General features: G+C 39.3%; 1 gene segment (V, D, J or C); it reads left to right on the top strand.

Annotated features, from left to right (window-relative positions):
- Positions 1-3,518: 3,518 nt before the first annotated feature.
- LOC128054281 (T cell receptor delta variable 1-like) lies at positions 3,519-9,744 on the top strand. The segment is given in 5 exon segments: positions 3,519-3,567; positions 3,786-4,075; positions 4,608-4,662; positions 8,449-8,566; positions 9,666-9,744. Coding segments are annotated over 5 exon segments (591 nt in total).
- Positions 9,745-19,524: the final 9,780 nt, after the last annotated feature.

Here is a 19,524-nt window from a genome sequence, read left to right as displayed (position 1 = left end):
CTGGAGACTCAGCCACCTACTTCTGTGCAGCAAGTGCACAGTGCTCCCCAGACACCTGGAGCCTGTACCCAGATCTGCAGCCAAGGCTCCAGACACACCCTGCAGTGCAGATGAAATACATACACAGACACACAATTTGTTTGTGCATAAAAAGTCTTAATATATTTAGGAAAACTGACATTATATAGAATTTATTTTTTGACCCAAATGGAAATGATATGGAAAATTAAGTGCAAAGAGACGTCTCTAGAAACTCCCAATATGTATTTGATATATATTTAAAACCTATAACTTTAAAACAACCCTAGGTTAAAGAAACAATTACACTCTGTATAATAGGCTCCAGTTTCATCCGCCTCATTAGAACTGATTCAAACGCGTTCTTTTTAATAGCTGAGAAATATTCCATTGTGTATATGTACCACAATTTTTCTTATCCATTCATCTGCCAATGGACATCTAGGTTGCTTCCATGTCCTAGCTATTGTAAACAGTGCTGCGATGAACATTGGGGTACACATGTCTCTTTCAATTCTGGAGCTCATAGTTTTATGAGCAAATGAGATTAGGACAATTGGATATTCTTGGGAAACAATTGAAACTTGACCTAAATATCACACCTTGTACAAAATTTGAGTATAGTCTCAAAGTGAACCATACATCCAAGTATAAAATGTAACATTACAAATCTTTTAGGAAAAACATAGAAGAATATCTTCATGACCTATGTCTGGACAAAAAGACTTTTGACATGACACCAAAAGCACAATCCATTAAAAAAACTATTTCATCAAAATTAAAAATGTTTGCTCTGTAAAAGACATTATTAAGAGAAAGGAAAAGATAAATCACAGAATGGCAGGAAATATTTGTAAATACATTTTCATCAAAAGACCGCATTCAGAATTCAATGAACTCTCTGAACTCAGCAAGAAGAAAGCAAACAGTCCAGTTGAAACCTGGACAAAAGATTCACACAGACACTTTACCAAAAAGCTATCTGGTAATGAAATAAGAATATAAAGAGATGGTTAGCATTATTAGTAATTAGGGAAATGCAAATTAAGCCACAAAGAGATAACACATCACATTTCTCACAGGCTAAAATTAAAACTACTAACAATGCCAAGTTCTGGCAAAACTGCAGAGAAATTGGATCACTCATACATTGCTGGTGGGTGAATGGTCCAGCCATTCTGGAAAAAAGTTCAGCAGTTTCACCTGAACTTAAATATGCACTTACCTTATAGCTCAGCAATGACACTCCTGGGTATTTATGCTTGAAAATGAAAAACTTATATTCATACAAAATTTGTACATGAATATTCATAGCAGCTCTATTTCTGATTATCAAAAACTGGAAACCAGCCAAGTGTTCTTCACTGGGTGAATAGACAAACAAATCCACTGTAATACATCTGTACAATGACATATTATGTATAGATTTTTTTCAACTTGCAGTAGAGTTGTGTCTCAATAAACCAATTTCAGTTGAGAGGATCATAAATTGAAAATGCATTTAATATACCTAACCCACTGAATTGAGTCTAACTTAAAGGTGCTCCACACTGACATTAACCTACAGCTGGGAGAAATCATCTAACACAAAGTCTATTTTATATTAAAGTGTTGAAAATCTCATATCATTTATTGAGTACTGTACTGAAAGCGGGGCTTCCCAGGTGGCTCTAATGGATAAAGAACCTGCCTGCTAAAGCAGGAGACATAAGAGATGCAGGTTAAATCCCTGGATCAGGAAGATCCCCTGGAGGAGGGCACAGCACCACACTTCAGTATTCTTGCCTGGAGAATCCCATGGACAGAGGAACCTGGTGGGCTACAGTCCATACAATCTCAAAGAGTCGGACACAACTGCAGGAACACACACACACTAAAAGTAAAAAACGAATGGTTGTATGAGTACAGAGTGAATGTAAGTATGTCAGTTGTTTACTCTCATGATCTCAGGGCTGGCCAGGAGCTCAGCTCACTGCTGTTGCCCAGAATCACCAGGAAATATTATACCACATGTTGCTAGCATTGGGAAAGCTCATATTTAAAAATTCAAAGTATGGTTTCTACTTTCTACTGAAAGTTCATCACTTTCTTGCCACTGTAAGGTAAAAAAATCCAAAGTCAACTCATCATAAGATAGTGACAGTCTTTAGTGGTTAAAAGAATCAGACTACTGATACATACAATAGCCTAGATGGGGGGTCCTTGGTGGCTCAGTGGTAAAAATCCGCCAACCAAGCAGGAGACATGGGTTTGATCTCTGGGTCAAGAAGATGCCCTGGAGAAGGAAAAGGCAACTCACTCCAATATTCATGCCTGGGAAATTCCATAGACAGAGGAGCCTGGTGGGCTACAGTACATGGGGTCACAAAAGAGTCAGAAAGGACTTAGAGATTAAACAACAATAGCCTAGATGGAGGTCAGGACGTTATGCTGAATGAAAAAGTAGTCAATCTCAGAGGCCACGTGGTTTATGATTACACTTATTGGATTATTATGATGCTTACATAGTGTGATTTTGCTTAAACAACATTCTCAAAGGCACAAAATATAAAGATGAAAAGGAGATGAGTAGCTAGCAGGGTTATAAAGAGTTGCAGGAATGGGGAGGTTATTCAAAGAGGATTTCTTTAGAGAGATGAAACAATTTTGTGTCATGATTTCAGTGGTGATACAAGAACTTATACATGTGATAAAATTTCTTAGAGCGATGTATGAAAACATAAGAGAGTATATCAAAATTGATGTATAAGGTTATGATATTTTGCTAAAATTGTATTAATATCAATTTCTTGATACATATGAAATCAATATCAGATTTCAAAAGAATAATATTTTATTCTGGTTATAATTTCATTTAAATATAAACCACTGAACAGGCTCTGAAATTCAGATGGGCTGATTTTCTTAAATCATTTCATGTTGCAGTAATTTTATTTATTGAAAAATCTAAGTATAGCCTTGGAACTCAGTAAAAAAAAACAAGAGACACATTCATTATTTTGGATAAGATTGTTTTTCTTCCAGAAGGCCTAAGATCTGTGAATGTTTTAAAACAGTTAGTAGATTCTGGTCAGAGAAAAGTTAGTATAGGCTAAATGAATGACCAATCAGTAAATTTCAAGAAAGTTTCGTAGGCTATATAAAATTACATTTTAAACAGGATGGCAAATAATTTTAATAATTACCAATGTATGTCAACTTGTTTAATCTTTAGTTCCCCTCAATTCAAATCTTTAATATTAATTGCCTTTTTCAAGCCCTGCCAAATTTAATGACCAGGAAAACACGAGTAGACAAAGTAAAAGTTTGTGGTGAGCCAAACTTTTTTCCATCTGAGCACAGACCAGCTGGTCTAGGAACATGACAAATGGCACTTCCTGCCTGGGGGAGGAGCCACACAGGAACCAGGTACTGTGTATATGTGCTGCCAGGCACTTACAGACACTGAAATCTTAGCTTGAGGCAGAATAAGACACATTTGTGCAGGGAATCCATGCCTCATGCTGCTCTCCAGTCTGCTCTGGGTGTTCCTGGCCTTCACCTTCTCTGGTAGGGATGCTTCCAAACATGGGTGCACGTGTTCAGGGTGAAAGTCCTGCACACAGACGCGTGGTGCTTCACAGGGACTTGGGGAGGAAAGGAAGACTGGGGAAAAGCAAGCGTCTTAGGATTTCAGTTTGGTTTGTAAATATTTAGGTCCAAAATAGGTCTAATTTCTACATTATTTTGTTCACTATTTCAGCTCTGTTTTCTTCTTTTTTCCACAGGATCTGGTGTGGCCCAGAGTGTTACTCAAGACCAGCCAGACATACTCAGTGAAGTGGGGAAAACAGTCACCCTGAACTGTCGGTATGAAACAAGTTGGGACATGTTCCACTACTACATTTTTTGGTACAAGCAGCTTCCCAGTGGACAGATGACTTATCTTATTCGTCAGCATTCAGATGATGGGAATGCAAGGGACGGCCGCTACTCTGTAAACTTCCAGAAAGCTCATAAGTCCATCAGCCTCACCATTTCAGCCTTAGAGCTGGAAGATTCTGCAAAGTACTTCTGTGTTCTCAGAGTATCACAGTGCTTGAAGTATTATGAAAGGCTGAACAAAAACCCCAGAACTAAATAAAAGAGAGACGCCCTGCTGCAGGACCCCAGCTGAAATGCACACCTGCAGACCCAGACAAGAAATGGTAGTCCTGCAGTTGCTTCATCTGTAGTCTGGATCAGAAGATTTAATTATAAATAAAAGCTTCTTTGATTTCATTTGGAAGCAGGTGTCCAGAGTGACTGTCGACTAATATGTTCTCCTCTTGAATTCTTGACTTTAAGTCAATCATACAGAAGATGTGTAAAGTTGTCTAAAGCTGTAAACTTGCTCCATAATAAAGTGACAGTTTCACTAAAATACACTCTCATCACAAATCTGGGTATAGTTCTCATGAATCATCAAGAAAATCATTTCCTTAGTCCTTTCTTCTTAGACTTGTGTCACTTAAGGTACAGTCAGAGAAGCAGAACCACTAGTGGTGTCTGTTGAATAAGAAATTAGTTATCAAGATTAGAATTCAGGCAATTGCTAGGTCTGGTAGAAGAGTGTATACAAAGCTGTTATCTTTGTATCTGGTGTTGAGACTGAATTTAGTGTTAGTTGGTTGGAGTAACATTTGTAGAAGAACATTGGATAGAGACTGAAGCGTGGACGAACTGTGACTCACAATGACATACTAGAACCATGAAGATGATGGAGCCCACAATGATACACTAAAACTTGTCTATGTCTCACCTCCTCCGTTTCACAGTAGTGGGTGACCTTAGGAGAGGTAGGTGTCATATGGCATCATGCTTACATACATACTTGGACAAAGACAAAGAGAAGATGAGGAGGAGATTTGGTTGGAAGTGAAGGAGTTCTGAGTCAACAATAAAATGAGCTATCAGATCAGCAGTAACACGTGTGAGTAACCATAGTCCCTGGAGCCCTGCACCAAATGCCCAAACACAAAAACTATGGCTGCTTCATCACAACTATCTTCCAAATGTTAGGCAAGTTCCTTTGGTGGCCAACCCTAAGTCAGAACAATATGGGAAGCACATTCTGGGAAAGATGTTTCAGTTAGTTAAGATAGATCAAAGCTGCTATTTGGCAACTTGTCATCCATCTGTACACTTTGAACCACTTTTGAATAAGGACAATTGGAAAGCTATGCCTCTTGCTCATGTTGTTGTTGCTGTTCAGTCACTAAGTCGTGTCTGACTGTGACTCCATGGACTGCAGTTCACCAGGCTTCTCTATCTTCCACTATCTCCCAGAGTGTGCTCAAATTCAAGTCCATTGATTTGGTGGTACCATACAATCGTCTCATCCTCTGCTGCCCTCTTCTTTTTTGCCTTCAGTCTTTCCCAGCATCAGGCTTGGTCTTCTCCAATGAGTTGGCTTTTCTCACTGAGTGGGCTAAAGTATTGGAGTTTCAGCTTCAGCATCAGTCCTTCAAATGAATATTCAGAGTTGATTTCCTTCGGGATTGACTACTTTGATCTCCTTGCAGTCCAAGGGACTCTCAAAAGTCTTCTCCAGCACCACACTTCTTGCAATTATGATGCAGTAATTCCTCACTCAATCCAAAATTTTCTAGCCATATCCTTCAAAGATTAGAGCAAGTTCATTTATCCATTTGTAGGTGATGTTACTTTATCTTCTAGCTAGTCACACTCTCCCGATGAATCCTGTATCTTCACTACTGAGATAAAATAAGATATAAGATTGAGTTATGTTAACATTCCTTTCTTATGTTACTACATGCAGGAAAATAGGAGAGGGGAGTTAAAATTGGTTAATTAGTTCTTAGTTCAGTCGCTCAGTCGTGTCCGACTCTTTATGACCTATGGACTGTAGTCCTCCAGGCTCCTCCATCCATGGGAGTTTTCAGGCAAGAATACTGGAGTGGGTTGCCATTTCCTTCTCCAGGGGATCTTCCTGACCCAGGGATAGAACCGGGGTCTCCCGCATTACAAGGAGACTCTTTACCGTCTGAGCCAACCAGGGAATCCCAGGGAATAGACTATTTAGCCAAATAGATATATATTGCGGTTCTTACTATGCTACCTACCATATGTGTGACCTCAAGTTAGTTGCTCGATCTCTTTCAGCTTTAGTTTTCTTATTTGTAAGTTGGAAATAATATCTCTATTGCATATCTTTTCTATTAGAATAGTGTGCAGAAAGATAATTTAACACACAGCATTTGTGCACATTTATAAATTGGTGATTTGAAAGTTTATAAATTTTATTGAAATTTTATATAAAAGATTCCTAACCAAAGTGTGCTTCCTGCTTCATTTGCAATCCCAATCTCTCTCAAGTTGAATAACAGCAGTCCATCCCAAGGCAACCCAATTCTGAAAGGTTGTCAGCTTTCTTTGCATTGTGAGCACATAAGAGATATCCACAATGTTTGTGAAGCTGGTCTCAAGAAAGCAGTGTTTGAGTCCTCATTTTGAATCACAGGAATTTGATTCTAGGGCAGAAATGGTGTATTTCTAGCACATGTATGTGGTCTCTTTTCTGGCTGGGCAACAAGATCCATACCTGAAGCAGAATGTTCCACAGACCTAGGCTGCAGAACTTTCCTCTGTTGAGGATACTTGATCAGAATAAATGGAGAGGAGCACTTTGCCAGCCTCATTACTGATCCTGTGGCTTCATCCAGCCCGGCATTTCACATGCTGTACTCTGCATATAAGTTAAATAAGCAGGGTGACAATAGACAGCCTTGATGTGCTCCTTTCCCGATTTGAACCAGTCCATGTCCAGTTCCATGTCCAATACTCACTGTTGCTTCTTGACCTGCAAACAGATTTCTCAGGAGGAATGTTATGTGGTCTGGCATTCCCATCTCTTTCAGAATTTCCCATGGTTTGTTGTGATCCACACAGTCAAAGGCTTTGGCATAGTCGATAAAGCAGATGTTTTTCTGGAACTCTCTTGCTTTTTCTATATTTCAGCTGATGTTGGCAATTTGATCTGGCTCCTCTGCCTTTTCTAAATACAGCATGAACATCTGAAAGTTCATAGTTCACATATTGTTGAAGCCTGGCTTGGAGAATTCTGAGCATTACTTTGCTAGCATGTGAGATGAGTGCAATTGTGCAATAGTTCAGACATTCTTCAGCATTGCCTTTCTTTGGGATTGGAATGAAAACTGACTTTTTCCAGTGCTGTGGCCACTGCTGAGTTTTCCAAATTTGCTGGCATACTGAGTGCAGCACTTTCCCAGCATTATCTTTTAAGATTTGAAATAGCTCAACTGGAATTCCATTGCCTCCACTGGCTTTGTTCGTATCGCTGCTTCCTAAGGCCCACTTGACTTCATATTCCAGGATGTCTGGCTCTAGGTGAGTGATCACATCATCATGGCTTTCTGCCTCATGAAGATCTCTTCTGTATAGTTCCTCTGTGTATTCTTGATACCTTTTCTTAATATCTTCTGCTTCTGTTAGGTCTATATCATTTCTGTCCTTTATTGTGCCCATCTTTGCATGAAATGTTCCCTTCGTAACTCTAATTTTGTTGAAGAGATATCTAGTCTTTCCCATTCTACTGTTTTCCTCTATTTCTTTTCATTGATCAATGAGGAGGGCTTTCTTATCTCTCTTTGCTCTTCTTTGGAGCTTTGCATTCAAATGCTCCTTTTCTCCTTTGCCTTTCTCTTCTCTTCTTTTCTCAGCTATCTGTAAGCCCTCCTCAGACAAACATTTTGCCTATACTCTAATAAAAAGTTTAAACACAGAAAGCAAATGGTGTTTTAAATGGGATGGCAAAATAATTGTCCTGAATATGTATCAGTGAATGACACCTAGTTTCTTCCTCAATTCCCTCAGCTTAAACCTTTATTACTAACTGCTTTTTCAACACCCTCCCCCCTTTCAGGATCAGCCTAACTTAACTGCCAGTGAAAGAAAAATAGACAAAGTAAAAGTCTGTGGTGAGCCAGATGTTTTTCTCATCTGTACACAGACCACATGATGTATGAATATGACAAACATCACTTCCTGTTTGAAGCAGTCATACAAGAACTGAGGTATTATGTATATATGCTGCCAGGCACACAAAAACACTGGACTCTCAGCTTGAGGCAAAACTGAGCACATTTGTGTAGGGGAATTCATGCCTCATGCTGCTCTCCAATCTGCTTTGGGTGTTCCTGGTCTCCACCTTCTCTGGTAGGGATGCTTCCAAACATGGATGCGAGTGTTCAGGGTGAAAGGACTGCACACAGGCACGTGGTGTTTCACAGGACTTGAGGAAAGGAGGATTGGGGAAAAGCAAGCATCTTATGATTTCAGTGTGTTTTTTAGGAGGGTGATCTGAAATGAGTCTAGTTCCTACACTATTTTGTTCACTGTTTCATCTCTGTTTTCTGATTTTTCCCACAGGATCTGGTATAGCCCAGAAAGTTATTCAAGATCAACCAGACATATTCACTCAGATTGGAGAGGCAGTCACCGTGAACTGTCGGTGTGAAGCAAGTTGGAGCAGTTACAACATTTTTTGGTATAAGCAACCCCCCAGTGGAGAGATGATTTTCCTTACAAGGGATGGCCACTACTCTATAAACTTTCAGAGATCACGTAAATCCTCCAGCCTCACCATTTCAACCTTACAACTGGAAGATTCTGCAAAGTACTCCTGTGCTCTCTTTGAATTCACAGTGCCCGAGGTAATGGAAAAAGCTGAACAAAAGCCCCAGAGCTTAATAAGAGAGAGCCCCTCTGCTGTAGGACCACAGCTGAGATACACACCTGTAGATCCTAGACAAGAAATGGTACTCCTGTGGTTGCTCCATCTGTGGTCTGCATCAGAGGATTTAATTCTAAATAAAATTTCCTTCCATGACATATGGAAGCAGGTGTCCAGAGTAACTCTCTACTGATAACATTCTCCTCTTGAATTTTGGACTTTAAATCAACCACACAAAATATGTGTAAAGTTGTCTAAATTTGAAAACTTGTGCCACAATAATATAAAATGATAGTTTCACCTAAAGATCCTGACATCACAAATCTGGGTCTAGAATCTGAAATCATCGTGAAAATAATTTTCTTAGTCCTTTCCTTTTAGGGCTTCCCGGACACTAGGGGTAAAGAACTCACTTGCTAATGCAGGAGACATTAGAGACACAGATTTGATCCCTGGTTTGGGAAGATCCCCCGGGGGAGGGCACGGCCACCCACTAAAATATTCTTGCCTGGAGAATGCTTTGGACAGAGGAAGTTGGTGGGCTACAGTCCATGGGGTTGCAAAGAGTCAGACATGACTGAAGCGACTTCTTAGACATCATGTCAGGGCCCATTCAGAGGAGAAACACCAGTGATGTATAGAAAGAGATTAGTTATAAGGATTATTCACAGGCAGGGGCTAGAGCTGGTGGAAGAGTCTATAAAAGCTATTATATTTGTATTTGATTTGAGCTTGAGATCACTGTAAGTCAACTAAAGTACCACTTATGAAGGAAAGTTGGATGTGGCAACTGGACAAATTGTAGACCAACTGTGGACAAACTGGAAAGAGCATGGACAGACTGTGACATGTACATGAGGACAATGGAACCCACAAGACATACTAAAACTCGTCTTTCTCTTGCCTTCTTCAGGCTCACAGTAATGGGTGAACTTCAGAAGTTTGCCATCATGTTACATGCATACTTGGTCAAAGACAGAGAACATGAGTAAGAGATCTGGTGGGAGGCTGAGGAGTTGTGAGTCAACAGTAAGTTGAACTAGCAGACCAGCAGCAACATTTTGAGTTGCCATAGTCTCTGGAGCCCTGAACCAATCTGCAGAACCTAGAAACATGACTACTTCATCACACGTACCTCCCAAATCTTACATAAATCTCTTTCATGGCCAACCATAACCCAGAACAATATAGGGAAGCAAATTCTGGGAAATAGATGAAGTTGAGACAGTACAAATCCACCATAATAGCTTAACTAGTTAGCTTCCCTCCTTGTTAACTAAGCATTCATCATTACCTCTTTGAACACCACAACTTTGAATAAGGACCACAGGAAAACTAAGCTTCCTGTTAATATGATGCAATTATCCTTTTTCAGCCCAAACAAGCTCTCTCCTTCAAAGAGAATACCAAGTTCATTTATCTATTTAAGGGTGATATTCTTTCCTCTTCTAGCTGAATCACACTCTCCAATTGACCCTGTATCTTTACTACAGAGATACAATGAGATATAAGATTAACTTGTAGCAGCACATTTTCTGTTACCAGAGGCAGGCAAAGAGGAGAGGGAAGCTAAAAATGGCTAATGTATATATAAATATATTCATCTGCAATGAAAATAATTTCACAAATATTCTAGGTTGTGTTACTGCAAATGACCACAAGATTGTAACTGGTATTTATAACTACTTCGTCCATTACCCATTCCATTATCTCTTAGCAGAGCAAAAACCTCTACTCACTGTTGTACTTGATTTCCTATAAAACAAGCTTCTTATTCAGGAGCAATGCTGTGCAGAAAGTCATAAAGATGAATAAGGAATTCTGTTAGTTGACCGCTGTGGTTTTGGCAGAAGTTTGCAAGGTGTTGAAGACAAATTCAAGGGTCTATTTTAGTGGAAAAAAATCGTGTTAATATGCAGGGGAAATTGATATGTTGTATTCCAGGAAACATCATTAAGAACAATACTTGTCTTCTCATCACAAGCAATAGCAATGAAAAAAGGAAAGCATTTGTAAAGTTTTTAAATAAAACAAACAAAACTTTCAAGGAAGCTTCTAATGAGCATGAAAGCATATTTTTAAATTGTCTTTTTAATCAAAAAAGCACTGCTAGGGGAAATTAACAATAACACAATAATAGTGGGAGACTTTAATACCCCACTCACACCTATGGATAGATCAACTAAACAGAAAATTAACAAAGAAACACAAACTTTAAATGATACAATAGACCAGTTAGACCTAATTGATGTCTATAGGACATTTCACCCCAAAACAATGAATTTCACCTTTTTCTCAAGTGCTCACGGAACCTTTTCCAGGATAGATCACATTCTGGGCCATAAATCTAGCCTTGGTAAATTCAAAAAAACTGAAATCATTCCAAGCATCTTTTCTGACCACAATGCAGTAAGATTAGATCTCAATTACAGGAGAAAAACTTAAAAATTCTAACATATGGAGGCTGAACAACACGCTTCTGAATAACCAACAAATCACAGAAGAAATCAAAAAAGAAATCAAAATATGCATAGAAATGAATGAAAATGAAAACACAACAACCCAAAACCTGTGGGACACTGTAAAAGCAGTGCTAAGGGGAAAGTTCATAGCAATACAGGCATACCTTAAGAAACAAGAAAAAAGTCAAATAAATAACCTAACTCTACACCTAAAGCAACTAGAAAAGTAAGAAATGAAGAACCCCAGGGTTAGTAGAAGGAAAGACATCTTAAAAATTAGGGCAGAAATAAATGCAGAAGAAACAAAAGATGCTGGGAGCCACCATGGGAGATCCCACCCATGACACAGGTCATGCGGAGAAGACCTGACAGGCAAAGGCAGGTCAGGATTCGAGAGACTCCCTAGACCTGCTCGAGCATCTACCTCAAAAACCAGAATCTGTCTATCTTACTATTTTGTGCCTTTCACCAACTCTTCTGACATTAACAGGGGGCTATCCTTGACCACATTTCTCTGGAGAAAATCAAACTTAGGGCTCTAGCTAATAAGTCTCTTGGACATAAAAGGAATATTTCAATTCAAACCCCCCTGTTAGCATTCTAGCTTGTCTGACAGGTTTATCCAGACTCTTGCAGCTATGCATATGATTATTCACAGCTTCCCAACTGTGAGAGGCATGGGAAGCCTAAAAATATAGAGCCTTTCAAAGAGTTAAAAACTATTAGAGTAGTGCTGGTGTAGGATTTCACTGTTGAGCCAATGCTTGCTGCCAAGTTTCCATATCTCTTATCCATTGTGCACCTGGGAGTGCATTAGTTAACATAGTTGGAATTTAAAAAAAAAAAAACAAAACAAGAAGCAGCCTTGAAATTAACCGTATCAGACCTTTGAGCTAATTGGTTCTTTCTTTGTTGTAACTCACTGCACCTTTACTCTGTGAGAAATGTAACTCTGTTTAATACTTTCTGAGGCTGACACAGATTAGAAATATAAAGAAAAAACATTTCAAGGGAAAATAAGTTTTCTGGTTGAGCAGCCTTTATCAAAAGAGGGTCATAAAATGTTCACAGGCTTCCAAGGCCAGAAGATAATGTACACAACATTGTTTATGGGAAAGGTATGCAGAAAAAAATCCTGGTTTTAATAAAGACAAAACAGATGTAATGTTTGGGCTGACACTGTATGACTTTGCATCTTTCATTTCCCTCTATGTACAAGTCAAGATATAAAAGTCCTTTTTGAAAATAAAGTTACAGGCCTTGCTCACCAAAGAAGCTTGGTCTCCTCGTGTCTTTCTTTTTCTTTCTTTCTTTCTCTCTTTTACTCTGTTCTTCAGGCTGATCCCTTGGAGCATAGAGGCTCTCTGTGTTCACTTATCTGCCTGGGCTTCTAAGACCTGAATGGGAAGGTGCTGTGTGTCTTCACTCCCTTGGGAGACTGGGAGGGCACCTGCGGCCTACATGAACAGAGCAAGCCCCTTGTCTTGGGGCTTTATTGGCTTTCTGTGTAAACAAAGGAATATCAGCTTCTATTCTTTCCTCTCTCATTCATTCATTCATTCATTCATTTGCCAATGCTGTTTCTCCTGAGGGTTCTGCTGGATCCTGCGGGGGCTGGACCCCAGCAAAAAGAGACCATAGAAAAAATCAACAAAGCTGAAAGCTGGTTCTTTGAAAGGATAAATAAAATTGATAAAACATTAGCCAGACTCATCAAGAAACAAAGGGAGAAAAATCAAATCAGTAATATTAGAAATGAAAATGGAGAGATCACAACAGACAACACAGAAATACAAAGGATCATAAGAGACTACTATCAGCAATTATATGCCAATAATATGGACAACATGGAAGAAATGGACAAATTCTTAGGAAAGTACAATTTCCAAAACTGAACCAGGAAGAAATAGAAAATCTTGACAGACCCATCACAAGCACAGAAATTGAAACTGTAATCAGAAATCTTTCAGCAAACAAAAACCCAGGTCCAGACGGCTTCACAGCTGAATTCTACCAAAAATTTCGAGAAGAGCTAACACCTATCCTACTCAAACTCTTCCAGAAAATTTCAGAGGAAGGTAAACTTCCAAACTCATTCTATGAGGCCACCATCACCCTAATACCAAAACCTGACAAAGACGCCACAAAAAAAGAAAACTACAGGCCAATATCACTGATGAACATAGATGCAAAAATCCTTAACAAAATTCTAGCAATCAGAATCCAACAACACATTAAAAAGATCATACACCATGACCAAGTGGGCTTTCTCCCAGGGATGCAAGGATTCTTCAATATCCACAAATCAATTAATGTTATTCACCACATTAACAAATTGAAAAATAAAAGCCATATGATTATCTCAATAGATGCAGAGAAGGCCTTTGACAAAATTCAATATCCATTTATGATAAAAACTCTCCAGAAAGCAGGAATAGAAGGAACATACCTCAACATAATAAAAGCTGTGTAGGACAAACTCTCAGCAAACATGATCCTCAGTGGTGAAAAATTGAAAGCATTTCCCCTAAAGTCAGGAACAAGACAAGGGTGCCCACTGTCACCACTACCATTCAACATAGTTCTGGAAGTTTTGGCCACAGCAATCAGAGCAGAAAAAGAAATAAAATGAATCCAAATTGGAAAAGAAGAAGTAAAACTGTCACTGTTTGCAGATGACATGATCCTCTACATAGAAAACCCTAAAGACTCCACCAGAAGATTACTAGAGCTAATCAATGAATATAGTAAAGTTTCAGGATATAAAATCAACACTCAGAAATCCCTTGCATTCCTATACACTAATAATGAGAAAGCAGAAAAAGAAATTAAGGAAACAATTCCATTCACCATTGCAATGAAAAGAATAAAATACTTAGGAACATATCTGCCTAAAGAAACTAAAGACCTATGTATATAAAACTATAAAACACTGATGAAAGAAATCAAAGAGGACAATAATAGATGGAGAAATATACCATGTTCATGGATTGGAAGAATCAATATAGTGAAAATGAGTATACTACCCAAAGCAATCTACAGATTCAATGCAATCCACATCAAGCTACCAGCGGTATTTTTCCAGAGCTAGAACAAAGAATTTCACAATTTGTATGGAAATACAAAAAACCTCAAATAGCCAAAGGAATCTTGAGAAAGAAGAATGGAACTGGAGGAATCAACCTGCCTGACTTCAGGCTCTACTACAAAGCCACAGTCATCAAGATAGTATGGTACTGGCACAAAGACAGAAATATAGATTAATGGAACAAAATAGAAAGCCCAGAGATAAATCCACACACCTATGGACACCTTATCTTCGACAAAGGAGGTAAGAATATACAATGGAGTAAAGACAATCTCTTTTACAAGTGGTGCTGGGAAAACTGGTCAACCACTTGTAAAAGAATGAAACTAGATCACTTTCTAACACCATACACAAAAATAAACTCAAAATGGATCAAAGATCTAAACATAAGACCATAAACTATAAAACTCCTAGAGGAGAACATAGGCAAAACACTCTCCGACATAAATCACAGCAGGATCCTCTACGACCCACCTTCCAGAATACTGGAAATAAAAGCAAAAATAAACAAATGGGATCTAATTAAAATGAAAAGCTTCTGCACAACAATGGAAACTATAAGCAAGGTGAAAAGACAGTCTTCAGAATGAGAGAAAATAATAGCAAATGAAGCAACTGACAAACAGCTAATCTCAAAAATATACAAGCATTTGGGAAATGAAGATCATGGCATCCGGTCCCATCACTTCACGGGAAATAGATGGGGAATCAATGGAAATAGCGTCAGATTTTATTTTGGGGGGCTCCCAAATCACTGCAGATGGTGACTGCAGCTGTGAAATTAAAAGACGCTTACTCCTTGGAAGAAAAGTTATGACCAACTAGATAGCATATTCAAAAGCAGAGACATTACTTTGCCAACTAAGGTCCGTCTAGTCAAGGCTATGGTTTTTCCTGTGGTCATGTATGGATGTGAGAGTTGGACTGTGAAGAAAGCTGAGCACCGAAGAATTGATGCTTTTGAACTGTGGTGTTGGAGAAGACTCTTGAGAGTCCCTTGGACTTCAAGGAGATCCAAGCAGTCCGTTCCTAAGGAGATCAACCCTGGGATTTCTTTGGAAGGAATGATGCTAAAGCTGAAACTCCAGGACATTGGCCACCTCATGCGAAGCGTTGACTCATTGGAAAAGACTTTGATGGTGGGAGGGATTGGGGGCAGGAGGAGAAGGGGACGAGAGAGGATGAGATGGCTGGATGGCATCGCTGACTCGATGAACGTGAATATGAGTGAACTCCGGGAGTTGATGATGGACAAGGAGGCCTAGCGTGCTGTGATTCATGGGGTCGCAAAGGGTCGGACACGACTGAGCGACTGAACTGTACTGAAGTGAACACATATATATGGAATTTAGAAAGATGGTAATGATAACCCTGTATGTGAGACAGCAAAAGAGACACAGATGCATAGAACAGTCTTTTTGGACTCTGTGGGATTGGGAGAGGGAGAGGGTGGGATTATTTGGGAGAATGGCATTGAAACATGTATAATATCATATAAGAAATGAATCGCCAGTCTATGTTTGATGCAAGATACAGGATGCTTGGGGCTGGTGCACTGGGAAGAGCCAGAGACAATGGTATGGGGAGGGAGGTGGGAGGGGGGTTCAGGATTGGAAACACGTGTACACCTGTGGTGGATTCATGTTGATGTATGGCAAAACCAATACAGTATTGCAAAGTAAAATTTAAAAAAAAATTTTTTTTAAGTAAAAAAAAAAAAAAAGCACTGCTAAGAGCTTCCCTTGTAGCTCAGTCGGTAAAGAATTTGCCTGCAGTGCAGGAAACCCGGGTTCGATCCCTGGGTTGGGAAGATGCCCTGGAAAAGGAAATGGCAACCCACTCCAGTATCCTTGCCTGGAAAATCTCATGGACAGAGGAACCTGGTGGATTGCAGTCCATGGGGTCGCAAAGATTCTGGCACGACTGAGTGACTAACACACACAAGAGAGTGGAAAGCCAGTGTCAGTCTGGAAGGCTAAATGTGCAATACAGATTACTGAAAAAGGCATCAAATGCAGAATATATTGAAAGCTCATAAATCAAAAAAGAAGTGAAAATTGTCACTTCTTAGTCATTAATAAGAATGACTTATTAAGTCATTAAGAATGGCAAAATCTTGGGGATCCAATTCAGAAATATTATATGCAATAGCTAGTAAACATGCAAGGTGTCCTTCATTTCACTATTTTTACAGAAATCAAAGTCAAACCTCACCTGTTCCATCTGTGTCTTTTCAGCACCCTGAGTGTATCAATGTGGCTAGCTGGCCATCACACCAAAAGAATAAGGAAAAACAATGACTATCTCCAGGAAAACAAGTGATTTAATAAATTTTCTAGAAGCGTCCTTTACTGAACAGATGTGGAGTTGAAAAATCAGGTCACAGGCCTGGACATTAATGGAAAGGAGGTTTTAATAGAATATAGAAAGTTGGTATTTATTGAGCTTACTATATGTCAGGCACTGTAGGATGTATTTCCGATTCATTATCTAATTTAAATATCAAAACCCTATGAGACAGATTTTACTGTTCCAGTTTTTTTAATCTTTGAGAAATGAGTCATAACTTTCCTAACTGTGCAAAGCATCTTAAACTTTTATTGTCATCCTGAGTGTACGATTTAGAGGGCTCCTTGGAGATTTGGGTATGAGGAAGCACTTGACCCAGAACAGGGTGACTGGATGTCTCAGTGATGGTGATATGATGGGTTTAAACTGGAACCTAAAGGAATCTATGAAGAACAGTTCTATGAAGATCTACAAGACCTTCTAGAAATACCACCAAAAAAAAGATGTCCTTTTTATCATAGGGGATTGGAATGGAAACATAGGAAGTTAAGAGATACCTGGAGTAACAGGCAAGTTTGGCCTTGGAGTACAAAATGAAGCAGGGAAGGGCTAATAGAGTTTTGCCAAGAAAACACACTGGTCATAGAAAACACCCTCTTCCAACAACGCAAGAGCCCACCCTACACAGGAATATCACCAGAGGGTTAATACAGAAATCAAATTGATTATATTCTTTGCAGTCAAAGATGGAGAAACTCTACACAGCAAAAACAAGATCTGGAGCTGACTGTGGCTCAGATCATGAGCTCATTATTGCAAAATTCAGGCTTAAGCTGAAGAAAGTAGGGAAAACCACTAGACCATTCACTGGATCATAGAAAAAGCAAAGGAATTCCAAAAAAACAGCTACTTCTGCTTTGTTGACTCTGCTAAAGCCTTTGACTGTGTGGATCAAAACAAACTGGAAAATTCTTAAATAGATAGGAATACCAGACCACCTGACCTGCCTCCTGAGAAACCTGTGTGCAGGTCAAGAAGCAACAGTTAGAACCAGACATGGAACAAAAAACTGATTCAAAATTGGGAAAGGAGTACATCAAGGCTGTATACTGTCACCCTGCTTATTTAAATTATATGCAGAGCACATCATGTGAAATGCTGGGTTGGATGAATCGCAAGCTGGAATCAAGATTACCAGGAGAAATACCAACAACCTCACATATGCAGATAATACCACTCTAATGGCAGAAAGAGAAGAATAACTAAAGAGCCTCTTGATGAGAGTGAAGGAGGACAGTGACAAACTCAACATTCAAAAAACTAAGATCATGGCATCTGGGGTCCCAACACTTAATGCAAATAGATGGGGAAAAGTGGAAGCAGTGATAGATTTTATTTTCTTGGGCTTCAAAATCACTGCAGAAGATGACTGCATCCATGGTATTAAAAGACACTTGCTCCATGGAAGGAAAGCTATGACAAACCTAGACAGCATATTAAAAACCAAAGACATCACTTTGCCAACAAAGTTCCACAGAGTTGAAGCTATGGTTTTCCAGTAGTCATACTGATGTGAGAGTTGGACCCTAAAGAAGGCCGAGTGCAGAAGAATTGAGGCTTTCTAATTGTGGTGCTACGGAAGACCTTTGAGAGTTTCTTGGACAGCAAAGAGATCAAACCGGTTAAACCTTAAGGAAATCAACCTAGAATATTCATCAGAAAGACTGATGCTGAAGCTGAAGTTCCAATACTTTGGCCACCTGATGTAAAGAGCTGACTCATTGGAAAAGACCCTGATGCTGGGAAAGATTTAGGGCAGGAGAAGAAGGGGGTGACAGAGGATGAGATGAGCATCCACACAATGGACATGGGCTCAAACAAACTCTTGGAGATAGAGAAGGACAAGAAATTGTGGTGTGCTGCAGTCCATGGGATTGGAAAGAGTCAGACATGACTTAGAGACTGAACAACAGCGCTTCCAGCAAGTATTTATGAATATTTGTTGAATGAACAAAGCATGATTATTGTAACATTACTTCTATGTCTTCAGTATAATTTTCCCCCATGCTAGACCTGGATTTATTGTTTATAGTCTATTGTTCATTGTTCACAATAATAACATTCTGTTTATACTATCGGAGTCTTTTATTTGGCATGCATCCCATAAAATTGGAAGATTGTTTTCACAGTAATTTAAACAGCTGTTTAACGTAATTTCTCATCAAATTCATGAATAACAATTCATCAGCTCACTCAGAAACCATGTAATTCTTGAGTGCCTGCTATGTATCAAACTCATAAATATTGAATTACAAGAGCTTTGAAGTAAATTTTAAATATAGGAAGGTTAGAGACAGATGAAAAAGAGATCAACAAATGAGAATCTTATGACTGCAGAGGCCTGGTATGCTGCTGTTCATGGGGTTACAAAGAGTTGGACATGACTGAGCGACTGAACTGAACTGAACTGAAACCAGTCAGAGATAATTAAAACCTTCCATGGGGTATTTAGGACCAAGAAAATACAGATGAGTACAGAGGTATTACAAGTAAGATGTGTGTACTCTGTGGTAAGTTGCTTCAATTGTGTCTAACTCTGTGAGTCATGGACTGTAGCCCACCAGGCTCCTCTGTCCAGTGGATTCTCCAGGCAAGAATATTGAAGTGGGTTACTAAGCCCTTCTCTAGGGGATCTTCCTGATCCAGGGATTGAACATGGATCTCTTAAGTCTCCTGCATTGGCAGGTGAGTTCTTTACCACTCGCGCTGCTTGGGAAGCCCGTTTACCTTCAAATCTGAGCAGCTTTTCAAAAAGTTCCTTGCTGACTTTTGGTGGGGGTTTGGCTCTGCAGTTCTTCTATTCAGTCACAAGAGGGGGCTGACTCATCTGAAAACAGTGTTTCTTTCTGGGTGAAAGGGAGGGAAATTTGTTT

This window comes from Budorcas taxicolor, chromosome 10, assembly GCF_023091745.1.
Source record: "Budorcas taxicolor isolate Tak-1 chromosome 10, Takin1.1, whole genome shotgun sequence".
Classification (NCBI taxonomy): Eukaryota; Metazoa; Chordata; class Mammalia; order Artiodactyla; family Bovidae; genus Budorcas; species Budorcas taxicolor.
Note: the sequence above shows the minus strand (reverse complement) of the source record. Positions and strands in the feature narration are given on the sequence as shown.